The sequence below is a fragment of the Mesocricetus auratus genome, unplaced genomic scaffold (assembly GCF_017639785.1).
Source record: "Mesocricetus auratus isolate SY011 unplaced genomic scaffold, BCM_Maur_2.0 Super-Scaffold_100048, whole genome shotgun sequence".
Taxonomy (NCBI): domain Eukaryota; kingdom Metazoa; phylum Chordata; class Mammalia; order Rodentia; family Cricetidae; genus Mesocricetus; species Mesocricetus auratus.
In genome coordinates, this window is record NW_024429225.1 from 3,457,971 (window position 1) to 3,473,111 (window position 15,141).

Genomic DNA, 15,141 nt, shown 5'->3' on the forward strand with positions numbered 1-15,141 from the left:
TAGCTACCTCTAACCTTGGGGCTTGACCTGGGGAAGGAGTGGGCCCCTGAGCTACTGACATGGACCTGCTCACTCCTTTCCGGACGAGAGAAAATGTTAGAGAGACATCTCAAGCCAAGAGCAGTCTGCTAGCTTTGGAAATCCTTTTTGTAATTAATCTCTCAGATGGGCACCAGTAGTTCCCGGGGACTGTGGAAAAGCCACCTCTAGTGGAGGGGGGTGACTGCAGTGGGACAGTTGGGGCCCTCAGGAAGTAGCTGCAGGGTCAGCCATGCGCACTCATTGCTTTACCTGGATGGAAGGCTCTTAAAAGAGGGTGTGGGCTTCAGAGTTCCTGCCATTCCATTTTCCTAGGTAGAGCCAGAAGCAAGTTTCCATGTAGCACACAAAGGAAAGGGGAGACTTCACAGTTACATCTGTCTGGTACAGGAAGTGAGGCAGAGGGGAAGGAAAGGGTCACTTCCCAGTGGGTAGAAGTTTGAGCCTAGGCTTGGGTGTTACATCTGAGCACCATCATCTCCATTCAGGCATCTGGAGAGAAAATAGCCTGGAAAGATTTTTACTCATAGGGTTAAATAGACGAAGTGAATTTTTTGTAGACACCACAAAAACCACCACAGTGGCAAACTTAGTAGTTTTAAAAGCTATTTTGTGTGGATGTCAAATGACGATGTGTCTGAGTCATCTCATTCTCCTATGTCAAATGACGATGTGTCTGAGGCTATCTCATTCTCCTATGTCCCAGGGATTGCACTCAGGGTCAGCAGACTTGGTGGTAAGTGCTTTTACGCACTGGACCACCTTGGCAACCTAGGACAAACTTCTTGAAGAATTAAAATGGTAATTCAGCAAGAGCCACACTAAAATGTTGTCATCGTGTTTGTAGGAAGGAGTATAAGATACTGGGATGTGAGGGGATCTTATAGAAACTTTAACATACTTAAAAATGCAAGAAATTGATGCTGGGGACATGGCTTAGAGGTTAAGAGCACCCACGTGGTGGCGCACAACCATCCTAACTCCACCCAAGGGGTCCAGCTCCACCCTCTGGCTGCTGTGGGCATCAGGGATGGATGTGCTGCAGATACGTAGATGCAGGCAAAGCACTCGTACACATACAAATACGTCTTCGAAATCGTTTTTTGCTTGTTTTTGAGACAGGGTCTCACTATGAAGCCCTGGCTGACCTGAAACTTGCAATGTAGATCAGGCTAACCTCAAACTCATAGAGATCCACCTGCCCCTTCCTCCTGAGTGCTGGGATTAAAGGCATCTGCCACCATGCCCAAGCTATAAATCTTTTTCAAAAGCCAAGAGACGACCAACTGGAGGTTCAAGGTCACTAATGAGAATGGACTGGGGCCAGTTGAGAGAACACTCCTTAGTGAAGAGGACTCCCAGATCTCCCATCATCATTATATACCCCTCACCTTTGAGTGTGGTGTTGTAGCATTTATGACTTCCAAAGACACCCAGATGTTGAGAGAACTTTCCACCACGTGTTTAGTAGTACATTTTCCTAGCTTTAAGAGAATTCTGAAGACATTTCTGAGGGTGTCGCAGACAAGCATATGCATAGCTCTCAGTTTGGATTATAGCTACCTGGTTTGGCAGCAGTAGCCAGAAGGTGTCAAGTGACATCTGGTCAGCAGTTGAGTAGGAGGCGGTCTGGTGTTGACAGGGAAATGTGCTGTCTTGTGGGTGTGGCTGGTGATGGCATCAGGGAATTCTCTTTGATGACCTTAGAGAAAGACCCTAGGAGCTTCGAGCTTCTGCTGCACTGGTCGTGTCCAAGATACTTGCTCTCACATTGCTCATTTCTACTGGTATGAGCCTGTAACTGCATCTGGGGCACTCGCTGGGACCCACTAAATCCCAACCTTGCCTTCAGCTCCTCTGTGTACTGTTTAAGATCAGTGAGGTAGAGCTGCATGGTCAAGGGGAAGTAATGGGACTTCTGCAGTGATTTGCACATGGTCTCCTTAAAGTGATGGCCTCTTCTGAAATTGAGTATCTAAGTACTGAGGGCCTCTGGAAGAGCCTCAAGGTTCTTTCTTCCCAGGCACAGAGGCAGATGTTGTGAAGTAGCCCTTAAGGGACTTTACATTGGGAAGGTCTGTTATAGTGACTGCATCCCTGCTTCATATATCCTACGCAGGGCTTTCTTGAGCTATCTCCCATTTGCTCCTCCAAGCTCACTCCTTGCTCAGTAGCCAGGGCATCCATTTTTGATGCCTTCCTCTTCTATCCCATCTGTTTCTTCAGATCCATCACTATACACAACCCTTGGTTCTGTCACACATACCTGTGAAGCAAAGCTACCACCTTGGACTTACCTGGGGACTCCCAAAGCTGATTCTGTAGTTACAGGATGAGCCTTGAGTTTTGTCCTCCAGAGAAGAGCCCTTAAGTGTTTGGCTAGGTATGGTGGCCTGTGCCTGTATCCCTAGAACTGGGAGGCAGAGGCAGGTGTATTTGAGTTGGTTAGTCTGATGTGATGGTTCAAAAGGAAACGGCCCCTAAAGGGAGTGGCACTATGAGGAGGCATGGCCTTATTGAACAAAGTGTTTTCCTGTGGAGGTGGAGATCTCCCGCTCAAAGCTATCTCCAGAGACATGCATGCCAAGATATACAGGACATCGCTACTTCTCCAGCACCAAGATTGCCTGCCTGTCACCATGTCCCACCACGATAATGGACTGAACCTCTGAAAACGCTAGCACACTAATTAAATGTTTTCCTTAATAAAAGTTCCTGTGGTCATGGTGTCTCTTCACGATAAACATCCCAACTAAGACACACAGTGATTTCCAGGACAGCCATAGCTACCTGAGTGTTGTGTGGTGTCTGTGTAGAGGGTAAGGGCAGAGGTGAGGAGTATAGGCTGATGATGGGTTTTTGGTCTTTGCCCTGGGTTTGGCAAACATTGGGGATGGGTGTGGCCCTGTATCCACACCCTTTAAATAAACACACGGATGTGCTCATTTTCATAGTGGTGATTTGTTCTTCAGAATCTTAGGTTCAAGAAGGCCAGGACCAAGACTGCTGGCCAAGGAAAGGGTCATGCCATAGGTCCCACTTTGAACCCCAGGACAGCCAGCGTCCTGTCTCCACTTGGGAGGGAAAATACGGCCAAAGTAGAGTCAATGGCTACACTACCTGCAGCCACTCAGAGAGGACTGGAGAGGGGAAGGATAGTGTGAAGGTCAGCAGCTTGGTCCCAGAATAAGGAAGGCTAGGCTTGGCTCCATTCCTACCAATCTGTAGACACAGCTATGCAGACAGGTCACGCGATGCCACGATGTAGCAGGAACCAACTATTTTTCTGATTGAATCCGGAAAGTACACATGACAAAGGTGACTAGACAGAACCCAAGGGAACCCCAGGGCCAGGCTATAAGCACCTGCCCATAGCCTGCTGCTGGGAGCTACTGGTATAGAGCAAGCATCTATATAGTGGGGTTCAGAACAAAACAGCTGTAACTCCTGTAGGAACTTCTCTAGACACGTGTGGTCTCCAGCGATGACCTATGTCCAGAGGCAAGGGTCCTTTAAATTCTCTTCAGGTTTCCATAGAAACTGTGCAATGAGCTAGTGTTGTCCAAACCTGTCAGCACCAGGCGCACTGAGTTGGCACTAGGAATCCAGGTCTGGGGGCACATGCCTGTAATCCCAGCTAACCTGGACTGCCTGCCTGAGACCATGCCTCAAAAAAAAAAAAAAAGTGAAAAGGGCTGGGAATTTGGCTCAGCTCTAGAGAGCTTGCTGATCAAACATGGGTTGCAAACATACCATGAAATGTACCACGAGGCAAGTTTCCTTTGGCTGGGTAGGATAGGGGAGGGCCCTGGAGTGTTTGTGTCATGGTCCTCCGATGTGGGAAGGGAGCACCAAGCTGGCTTTAGTAAGGTGAGCCATTTTCCTGGGGGCTCAGAGACATGCTGCTCTTCCAGAGGACCTGGCTTCAGTTGCCAGCACTTACACGACAGCTATCAACTGTTTTAGGGGACATTGCCATCTTTTGGCTTTCACAGAACTGCATGCACACAGTACATACAGGCAAAACATACAAAATCGTAAAACCAAAATCAAAGCATGGGTTATTTACCCATTCGACACTAGGGGGCCACATAATCTTTCTCCAAAAGCAGCATTACATTCTGGCAGTAGGGACCAGCATGGGTGCCTTCCAATACCGCCAGCAAAGCTCTGGGAACCATGTCCTGCCACAGGTCAGATTAGATCATCTAATGCCGAGTGGCATGGGGCCATCCTGTGCCCCTGCTCTCAGCCAGCCCAGCCCCTCACACAGCTGTGTAGCATGTGATAACCAGGTCAGGAATGCTGACTCATGAAAACCCAGTTATTTATCCTGTGCACCCATGGGGGACAACCACGGCCAGCAACGGGTGAACACACAGAGAGTGAGGTCCGTCACACCCTTGTCATCCCATACTGTGAGGGATTAAACCACACACACACCAGACAGATTGCCAGCGTGGCACAAACCAACAACAGATGTCTTGGAGACAAGCTGTTCTCAGCCGGAGTCTGCAGGCCAGCATACAATTGCCCATTCGTCAGGGGTGGCCTCCCCGGCATGGAGTCTCTGCAGTTTCAGCCTGCTCTCGCTCAGCAGTTAGGAGCCACAGACCCAAGATTGGCTCCCAGCACTCAAACCTGCTGCTGCTTGTATCCAGATGTAGGGCATCTGACACCTTCTGGGTTACAAGGGCAAGTGCACTCACTTGTGTACACACATACACACACACACACACACACACCCTCCCTCCGTCTCTCACGCATGCACACACGCAGAAGTTTGGAAGTCACTCTGCCCTTATACCTTAGCTCAACACAGTCAAGCTGGCTCTACCTAATGTCCTCCTGGCCAGATTTGCATCCTATTTAAAGTAACAACTGCCCTTTGCCCTTTCCTTTCCCATCACTCACTCACGTTTGTCATCTGTCCTCTCTGCAACTTAGTAACAAGGTTTTGTTTCTTTGCTCTGTGTGTGTGTGTGTTTTCATTTCAGACTAACCTAGCTTTTGCATTTTTTTTTTACAGCCCCAACTTTTGGGGGCTCAGGCTTCACAGGCTTTGTTAAGCATCATGTGTCCACAAACCTGAAGAGTTTCAATGGCCTCTAAGTGACTACTACAGTGGACAAATTGTGAGAATTCATTGGATAGTATCTTGCTATACAGGGAATATGGCATAGACAAATTCAAAATGTTAAAAGGCTGTTACATTTTAAACATAATTTAAGGGAGGATGATTTTGTCATAGATATAAGTACCCAGGGACGCCTCAAGCTCAGCAGTGATCTTGCCTGGGTTCTGGGATTACAGGCATGAGCCACCACAAGCAGCTTCAAGACAGACAACACTTTAGAAGGCCCTTAACAAGCAGGCTGGAGAGATGGCACTGCAGTTAAGAGCACCAGCTGGTATTCCAGAGGACCCAGGTTTGATTCCCAGCAGCTGCATGAGGGCTCACAACCCATTCCAATCCCAGGGGACCTAATGCCCTCTCTTGGCCTTTCCAGGCACCTGGCAAGCATGTGGTGCATACATTCATGCAGGCAAAAATATCCATACACATCAAAGTGTGTGTTGTTTTTACTTACACTCAATTTATAAGTACCTTAAAGCACCTCACCTCGCGGAGCTGGAGAGAGGACTCTGGCAGAAAACCAGGTGTGTTTGTTGGGCGGCTCCCACTGCCTGTGACGCAGGCTGCCTGGTGGAGGATCTGCCACCTTTGTCCCCCTAGGTGCTTGCACTCAAACGCAAGCGCATGCACACACGAAATAAACCTTTGGGCTGCCATGGCTCAGCAGCTGAGAGAGCTTGTTGCTCTTGCAGGACCCAGATTTGGCTTCCAGCAGTTTCAGAGGGTCCAACACCGCCCACATTTACACCTAAAACCTTAAAAAGATTATATCTTACACCTTCCCCCCAGATCTTTGTAAACTCAGGCCCCATTTAAAATACGCAGTTTATTGAAGTTTTTTTAAAATTTTTAACTGGACAAAAGGATGGACAATGTTTTAATCTGACTATTATATGACACTGTCTTATTCTGTGGTGATTATGTTTAGTCAACTGTCCATAATGTACATTACTGGATTTTAATCACGTTATTTACAGAGGGGCCAAAGCACTCATCTCCAGGTACAGGCGCTCAGGTTTAACGTGCACTTTCACAGCCCCATGAAAACACAACCATTATATACACTGTAAACAGCACAGGGCATAAACTCCATCTGCAAACATCATTCTCACAGAATCAAGCATACAAGGTGTAGGTAAGGTGCCCAACTTTCTGTTTAGGCATAATTCTCAGAGGTTTTGCTTTTTCCACTCACTCCAAATACAGAGCCAGTACTGGGACACTTCGGGATCCCCTGAGGGGACTGCCTGGTGACCTCTAGATGTCCTTGATGGAGACAGGCAGAGTTCTTCACAGCTGAAAGGGTTAAGTGTGAGGCACCACCATACAAAACCATGGAACTAATCTCATGTACGGCTGGCAAATTAAGTGTTTAAAAACTGCCCATGCAATGGCAGTCTGGTCTGAGCAGACTCTGGCAAGGGTGGGGATGAGGTCACACGCCTCAGGGTTGACCCAGGTGTTTCACAGTCCTGCTGCCTCTTGTGTGGACTTCAGTACTCCTCCTCCGTTTCGCTCCCTCTTGATTTCTTATGGACTGCCCGATTAAAGCTGTGGCAGGCAGGTAACCAGTGATTGTCATGCAGGCCCAGCTTGCAGCCAGGAAAACCCTTCTGAGACCGGTGGCAGCACATCCAGTACCCGGGTCCGTAAGGCAGTGCCTGGCAATAGGGCTTGGGGTGCCACCGGCACAGGGACACATCCCCTTTCACATACTTCTTCTTGCACTGCTTGCAAGGGTCTTCTCTATAGCGTGGGTCTCGAACCCACCGGGAATCTGCTGGCCGGATGTTGTAGTATTCGATGATGAACTTGAAATAGCGGCAGGTGCATTTAAGAACCGCTAAACTCCTGGTGGGGAGTAACCTGAAGATTTTAACCATGATGTGGTGAGGCAGGCATACCATGTACTGCTGAGGCTCCAGAAGCTGCTGGATTTTAAACCTGGTCTCCAGGAAATCCTGAGACACCTGCTTCTTCCAACTGGATGCCTCAGCCACCGGTAATGCACTTTCCACCCCAGTGGCTGCTGGGAATGGCTCCACAGGAACATCTTTCTCCTGGCATACGCTGCTGCCTTCAGCAGCGTCTTGAGGCTTCCTGGCCTCTGAAGCCTCTTGTGCTGTGAGTCCATTCAACTGGGAGCATTCTTGCTGGTCCTTTCCAGGTGAGAGGAAAAACAGCATCCCTGGGAGAGGCTCCTCAAGGGAGTCTAAAGCGGAAGGCCGGTCACTCTCTACCGTGCAAACAGTGGTGCTCACGCACACAGGCTCCCGTCTGTGATCGGGGCTGTGCTTTGCGAGTGGTACAAGTGCTCTGCTCATACAGCTGACAGCCTCTGCGGGCAACTCGGTGACCTGCAGACAGGCGTGAGGAGAACCGGACAATTCATCAAATTCGTCCGCCATTTCTACGTCGTGCCTGTTGCAGTTTTTCGCAGCTGTTTGCTGACCTGGTTCTAACTCCGTGCTGTCCATGTGGAAGCTCACACCTGCTGGCGAGGGACAACCCTGAGCCATACCATCCCAGGCCTGGTCACCTGCAGAACAGTGGTCAGCTGTGGAAGGTCCCTCACCCACACGCACGGACTGCGTGGGATGTCCTTGGGGGTCAGGAACATCTGCGGGGTCTTTTCCATTTTGGTCACTGGGCTGAGCACCATTAGTGAGCAGCACCCTGCCTACATTTCGACGGAAGCTGTTATTCCGTGACAGGGTCCCCGGTTCCCGCTGGCCCTGGTGCTTCAGGCACTCGGATTCCAGCCTGGCTACCATGTCAAGGACACGGACTGGCTCGCTCTGTGATCTGCCAGCTTCAGGATTTCCTCTTTCTGTGGGTTCTTCACAAGTTCCTGGGGCAGAGAAGGGCTCGAGCGCAGGTGGCCCGCCTCGGGACTGGCCAGTGATCTTCACAATGGCGGGTGAGTTTGTGCAGTGTTTCGCACAGCTAGCTAGCAGGGCGCTGGCTCTGTGCTCAAGGAAGGCTACCATCTGTATCACCGACAGGGGCCTCCCAGTACAGACGCCATCCCCACTGTCACTCACATAATGCACAGAGCAGTGCTCGATGCCACACGCAAACGGCTCAGGCTGGTAGCACTGGCTGTTGGTTTCTCTCATCCTTTCTAACTGTACCTTGGCTTTCTTAAGATCCCCTGATTTTTTCCTTCTTTTAGTGGCTCTCCCATCGATATCCCAGGAGCTTTTGATTTTCATAGAGCCTATCCTATTGCTGCACTGGTGGGCTGCAAAGAATGCAATCTTCTCCTTCGTGTTTCCAGGCTTGACAATCGTCCAACTGCCAGGCAGCCCTTCTCCACTCTGCTGTGCCGCTGCAGACGGCGCATTCTTCCTGTTCACATTCAAGCTGTTCTCCACAGGACTCTTCCCACTCATACTGCACACGACATTTGGAGAAAGGATTCCAAAGGGTTTTCTACACGAGGCTTTGACAAGGGAGGCTGAAGGAAAGACAGTTGGTTTCATGTAGCTGGCTTTGCCCTTTTCATCCCGGACAGCGTTTTGGGGGCTCACAGGTGTTTTCAGAGGGTCCTTGCTGACTTCGAGAGGGCACTCTCTCTTCTGGAGTTTCCAATATGGCTTAAGGTGCATAACAGGTGCCCTGGAACAGGAGAGAACAAAACCGACTTAGGTGAAGCTTCTAGCAAGAGGAATTTGTCTTCCCAACTTCTAAAGTCTTTACCAAGTCACATTTCAGCTCGTCAGGGCTACTGGTTAACGTAACTGAATCCTCAGACTGTTCGTTTTGTCTCGTTTTTAGGATTAGGGTTTCACCTAGGCCAGGCTGGCCTATGACTTTCTGATTCTCCTGCCTCCATAATCCCAAGATTAGACCAGTATTGGGGACTGGACCCAGGACTCTGTAGACGCTAAGCAAGAACTCTACCAGCCGAGTTACAATCCCAGCTCCCCTCCATCTTATTCCCGTAACTAGTATTGGGGACTGGACCCAGGACTCTGTAGACGCTAAGCGAGAACTCTACCAGCCGAGTTACAATCCCAGCCCCTCCATCTTATTCCCGTAACTAGTATTGGGGACTGGACCCAGGACTCTGTAGACACTAAGCGAGAACTCTACCAGCCGAATTACAATCCCAGCCCCTCCATCTTATTCCCGTAAGTAGTGGCTCATTACATAGCTCATGCTGCTTTCAAACTTGTGATCCTCCTGCCTCTGCTTCCCGCAATGCTGGGGCAATAGACATGCATACCATGCCCATTCCTAGTAGATTGTTTTGTTTGGTGGGGTTTTTTGTTGTGTTTGGTGGGTGGGTTGGTTGGTTTGCTCGAGACAGCATCTCAGTATGTAACCCTGGCTGTCCTGAAACTCACAAAAGATCTGCCTGTCTCCCAACGTGCTGGGTTTAAAGGTGTGGCAGCAACTCTCGGCCTCTAGCATATGTTTAATCATTATCATTCTAGGTCATCACAACTACATGCATCTTACCGAGTTGCATGTAAAAATAACTATCATTTCCTCCACCATTCCCACAGTGTTGGCTATTTTGCTGCCTGTAACTTTTCACTTATTGCGGTATACTTTATATACTAGTCTAGGCTTTCTAAATAATCTAGTCATATGAACTATCCATCGTAATTGGCCTTTTTGCTAAGGCCAAGTGTCAAATCTGTGTTAAATCTTCTGTAGCTATATATAAAATATAGAGCCCAGATTCCTTACTAATTCAAAAAAAGTTTGAACTACTTCAGACAAACAAAACAAAAGCCATGGTCCCTCTTCTTTCCTTCCTGGCCAGGGGGCAAGGATGAAGGCATTTCTAAATGAGACAGAAAGACAGAAAGATGATTAGTGGACACTGGCCTGCGTCCTGGTCTCTGCTATCACCGAGTAGTTAGACGGGGAGCACAATTCGGGCACAGTGCTTCCTCTCTGTTAGCAGGAAGGTTGAAACACTAGATAGCCAATGACACGCACCCTAGCCATGGCTACAAAATTGCCCTGGGATTAAAGAAAGAATGTTTTCTAGAGATATCTTCTAGAGATGTCTGGTCTCCTGGAAAATAATCCTACCAACCAAAATAAAGGCCTGCCGTCACAGGTTTGTGAGAGGGAGGCTACACCTGCAGACCCGTGCATGGAGAGATCCACTCTACTGCAGACTGTCCCGCAGACACACATTCCGGCAGTAATGAAGTATAAACTTCACATGGCTACAGTGCCTGAGGCAGCGAGCAGCCTTTAACTCGTCAGGTGTCAGTGCTGACAGCCAAGTGCGCCTTCTTCTTTACCTTTCAGTTTAACTTCTGTAGCTCTCTTCTGGTCTCAGCTGTCTTCTAACCATGTAAATGGAGACTCTACACTTCCGGTATATAAAGGGCCTTTAATCAGTTTTTTTACATTTACTTCTATATAAGCGCAGGCGCACGCCATGCAGCACACATGGAGAAGTCAGGAGTCGGTTCACCATGTGAACTCCAGGGGTCAAGCTCGGGTCTCCAGGTTTGGTGGCAAGCACCTCTACACAGGGAGCTATCTCCACCCTGCGGCAGATCTTACCAAGGTCCTTCTGGTTGCTCTCTGATAGCCCATAACCTAAGCCTCTGCACAGGGCTTCGCCCTTTCTGCACCACAACATTTTAATAGCTTTCTGTTAAATGCTAGAACCCAGAATTCTTCAAGAACAAGATGATATATAAATATTGAGTGTTCTCTTTGTGCCAACTGTGTGCTGGGTTTTCCTAACCTCTGTGAGTGAAGTCAAAGCAATGGAGGTCAAAGAGGGAAAAATCAGTTATCACATAATAAATTCACTACAGAAGAGCTGTGAATACATTCAAACTTTAGCACTGCGTTGCACAATGTTGTCTTTGCCTCCCTTTACCCTCACAGTATTTAGGTGCTGTGTGCTGTGCTGTCTAGTTTGATGTCAACTTGACACTAGAGTCATCTGAGAGGGAACAACCGAGGAAACGCCCCCCGAAGACCAGGCTGTATGCAGACAAGCCTCTAGGGCATTTTATTTAGTAACGGATAGGGGAGGGTACGGTCCATTTGGGTGGTGCCATCCCTTGTCTGTGGTCCTGGGTTCTATAAGAACACAGGCTGAGCAAGCTATAGGGAGCAAGCCAGTGAGCAGCGCCCCTCCATGGCCTCTGCATCAGCTCCTGCCTCCAGGTTCCTGCTCTGCTCGAGTTCCTGTCCTGACTTTCAGTGATGAACAGTGATATGGAAGTGCAAGTCAAATAAACCCTTTCCTCCTCAATTTGATTTTGGTCATGGTGTTTCATCACAGCAATAGTAACCCTAACTAGGCCAGGCACTATTACTTACAGAGACAGCTGAGAAGAAATGAGTATAATAAAGGAAGGCATTTGTTTACATAAAACCTGTAGAGTTCACTCTACTAATAACGGGGAATAGATAAAAACTGGAGGTGTCCCAAAGAAGGAAGTGAGGGAGTAAAGATGGCCAAAACCCAACTGAGTGCTGGGGACGGAGGCCTAGGACGCGCCATGTTCAGTGTTGCTTCTGGGTGGAGACTGGGAGGAGGATTGTGAACTTCCCCTTCCCTGGTGGACCTCACAGTTCAGAGACAAAACCTAGGCTCTGGTAAGACTTAACTACAAACATCTGAGTTTTGGTTGAAATTGGCGAATTAAGGATATAACGCAGGTACCAGGACATCTACTACAAAAACACCAAAATCTAAACAGATGGCAGCACTGTGCCTACTCACCCCACTCGAGAGACAAGCACAGTGGGAAGTTGCAGCCAGGTTTCCATGCTGCCATTTCCTCATTACTCAGGCAGGGCCTTGTCCAGGCTAGGCATCTGTGCTAGGCAAGCACTCTGTCACTGAGCTACACCCCCAGGTCTCAAAACTATTGTGAAAGTTTGCTAACTAGCTAGGCGCAATGGCACATGCCTACAGTCCCCGGCCATATGTAGAGACAGAGACAGAAGGATGAGGACCGAGACAGCGGGAAGTCAGTGTCAGCTGTGGGCGCCCTCAGCTACACAGCGATTCTGAGAGCAGCTTCCGCCATGCTGACCCTGTTTTTAAACAAAGTCTGCTATAACTGAGCTCTCCTCTCTTGTAATGAAATAAAATGCAAACTTGTACAGCACCTACAAGCAGCTTCTTTGGCCCTCAGGGGGGCCCATTCATCAGTTTCCCCAGGATTGGGCCCAGGTTCTGTTTTAAATCTTATGCTAAAGTTGGAAGGGACTTCGGTGACAGCCAACAGTAAGTGTTGGTGGGGCTTTGGCTTTGAGCTCCTCAAGGTTCACCCTGTTTACAGACCACGATTTCTTTTAGTAATTAGTTCCCCCATATGGATGAATCTCCATCTCGCCATTTCCTGTGGTATACTCCTAACGAGAGCCTGGTAGACTTGCTCACCTGCACGTCAGTAAGGACCTCAAAACCCAACACTAGTGGATGACAGCCTCAGGTACCCACACTAGCAATCCAGAAACTGAGTCACTTGGATTTCTTCTCCCCGGTTCCTACACCAAGTCATTAAAATATGCCCTCCTCGGGGCATTTTCCCTGGCACAACTGCTGGGTTTAACACCGTCTTGTCTCTGTTGGCTGTTGGTGGCTGCATACGAGAGAATCAGAGTGCCAGAGCCCACCCCAGCCAACGTAGCGCTTCCAGTCCTGTCTTGTCCTCTTACTTACAGAACTGTTAGAATGGGGCCACAAAGATGAAAGCTGATCACATCACTAATCAGTTTCAAAGCAACAAGATCCATAACACCCAGCAGCGTCGGCGCTCATTCACATGACTGTCCACTCTTCTACTTCCCTCTAACTACTTAGCATTACTAACCAGTCAGGACTGGACACTTACACAACAACCATGAGACACAGTCACTGCTACAAAGTGACAAAAACTAAACAATTACAAGAGAATGTGATAGGCTGTATAGGTGTCATGGATGCTGTTAGAGGCTATGGGGGAAGAGAAGAGGGGTGGGCATTTTAGAGGCGAGGCTACCAGCCCTGAACTCCAGGGGAAACGGGTCTCAGAGGCCCTTACCTTCTAAGCTAAAGCCTTGAAGGAAAACACAAAAAGTCCTAAGAGGCTCAAAAGGAGATGTGTGGGGAAATGCAGCTAACAAGAGTCTGAGCAAGGGTCCTAGCAGTACAGAGATGGCATGTAAGCAAGCAAGATTCTCAGTTCTTTACAGTTAGAGGCTGGGGAAGCATCAAGGGTCCGCAAATGTACGGCTTCGGCAACTGCATGAAGAATGGTTCGTCTCTGGATGGCTGGCCAGATCTGCAGAAAGGAAGGTAGAGAGGTAAGTTCAGTTTCTCAGAAATGTGTGGCGTGAGTGCTGTAAAACACAGACAAGAGGTCAGGTAGACAAGTAGAAAGGGGAGGACAGCTGCCACTGAAGTATTCCACAAGAGATTGAAACAGGCTGTCTCGATCAATACAAGTCTCCCAAGATTTTGCATGAGAAACATGCATACTGTTTCTGCATAAAAAATGTGTATAGATGGAATACGGTAGCTTGGAAGCAGAGGGAGAAGGATGAGGGATTTGATGCACACATGGATGCTCGCACCCTATCAAGACTATCTTTAAAAACCCAAAACGAACAAAAATGGGACTAGTCACTGATAGATTCTGTAACAACACAGAGCACATGCTGACGAGTAAACAAATATTCAGTAGTTAATTAAAAGACTTGTGGTTAGAAGAAAGGAAAGAACCAATGTCTGAGGACAGTGCCAGCCCCTGGCGGACTCTTGCTGGCCCACCGTGAGGAAAGCAGACAGTGCGGATCAGAGCGGCTTTTGGGAGCTGACAGTAAGGGAGAGCGTATCTATCCCACTGGATTTGCAGGACTGGGGTGAGATTAACAACAAGGACTCAGACTCAGACACGTCACACAGTGATGGCCAACATCTAGTCTTCAAAAGCTCACAGCACTCTGGTTAGACACCGTCTAATTCTATCCAGCTCACAGATGTTTGGGAAGAGGAGGGAGAGGCGCTCAGTGCTTAAGAGCACCGGCTGCTCTTGCAGAGGGTTTGGATTCCAGCTCACATGGTGGCTCACAGTCATCTGTGAACCAACTCCAGGGCATCCAATTTCCAGTGCCATCATCTGACCTCTGTAGGAGCTTGTTATTCATATGGTAATGGTACACATACACACATGAGGCAAATACTTACACATAAAAACATCTTAAGGAAAAAGTGGGAAAACTCATCTGAAGATAATATAAAATCACAAGTTTAAGCTGTAAAAGATTAAATGTGTGTTCAAAAATGTGTATGTAATCCTAGCATTCAGGAAAGTGAAGATGGCTGTGAGTTCAAGGTCTGCCTGGCCCTCGTAAGTTCCATGCCAGCCTGGGTTATGATGTGAGACTTATATTCCCCCACCTGCAGCCAGAAACTTGTGTGTGAACACCAACCATCAGAAAGTCAAAGTAAAGTTTTCATATGTGCAGTGCTGGGGTCAAACCCAGAGCCTTGCATACGGTAGGCAAGCAAAGTGACCAGCTCTAGCTAGGTCTTTGGAGGTAGGTCTCAGTGTGCAGTCCAGGCCCTTGCTAGGACTACAGGTATTTACTGCCAAATAATAACTATGCAGAGGGAGGGATAAACCTGATCGCTAAGGAATTAAAAGGGAACAGATGATGAGAATAAGAAAGGAGACTTAGAATTTTTTTAAAGATCCTGTTTGGGTGGTGGTGGCACACGCCTTTAATCCTAGCCAGCACTCGGGAGGTAGAAGCAGGAGGATCTCTGAGTTTGAGGCCAGCCTGTACTACAGATCAAGTTCCAGGACAGAGAAACCCTGTCTCAAAAAAGGCTTCTAGAAAACAAGTACGAGTTCTGCACCGTCTTCAGCAGTCATTACCAGACGGTTAGCAGATCTAGCAGCACGCTTGGGGGGGGGGGGGGGGATGATTGATAGTTAACCTTGATTGTCAACTCTATGGGACTGTGAGCATGTCCC

The 15,141-nt window shown here is 48.4% G+C and overlaps 2 protein-coding genes across 7 annotated transcripts in view; one reads left to right on the top strand and one right to left on the bottom strand.

Annotated features, from left to right (window-relative positions):
• Atg14 (autophagy related 14) overlaps positions 1 to 15,141 on the top strand; it is a 74,676-nt gene that overhangs the window by 36,756 nt on the left and 22,779 nt on the right. The window lies entirely within an intron of this gene.
• Positions 5,984 to 15,141, bottom strand: part of Fbxo34 (F-box protein 34) — a 67,034-nt gene continuing 57,876 nt past the window's right edge. For 3 of the 6 annotated variants that reach the window (XM_040735802.1, XM_040735803.1, XM_040735805.1), the window contains exon 2: positions 5,984 to 8,797. In XM_040735802.1, coding sequence (XP_040591736.1) covers positions 6,670 to 8,797 — 2,128 coding nt within the window. In that variant the 3' untranslated portion in view covers positions 5,984 to 6,669. The other 3 variants (XM_040735804.1, XM_013125001.3, XM_013124998.3) reach the window with 3 other exon arrangements.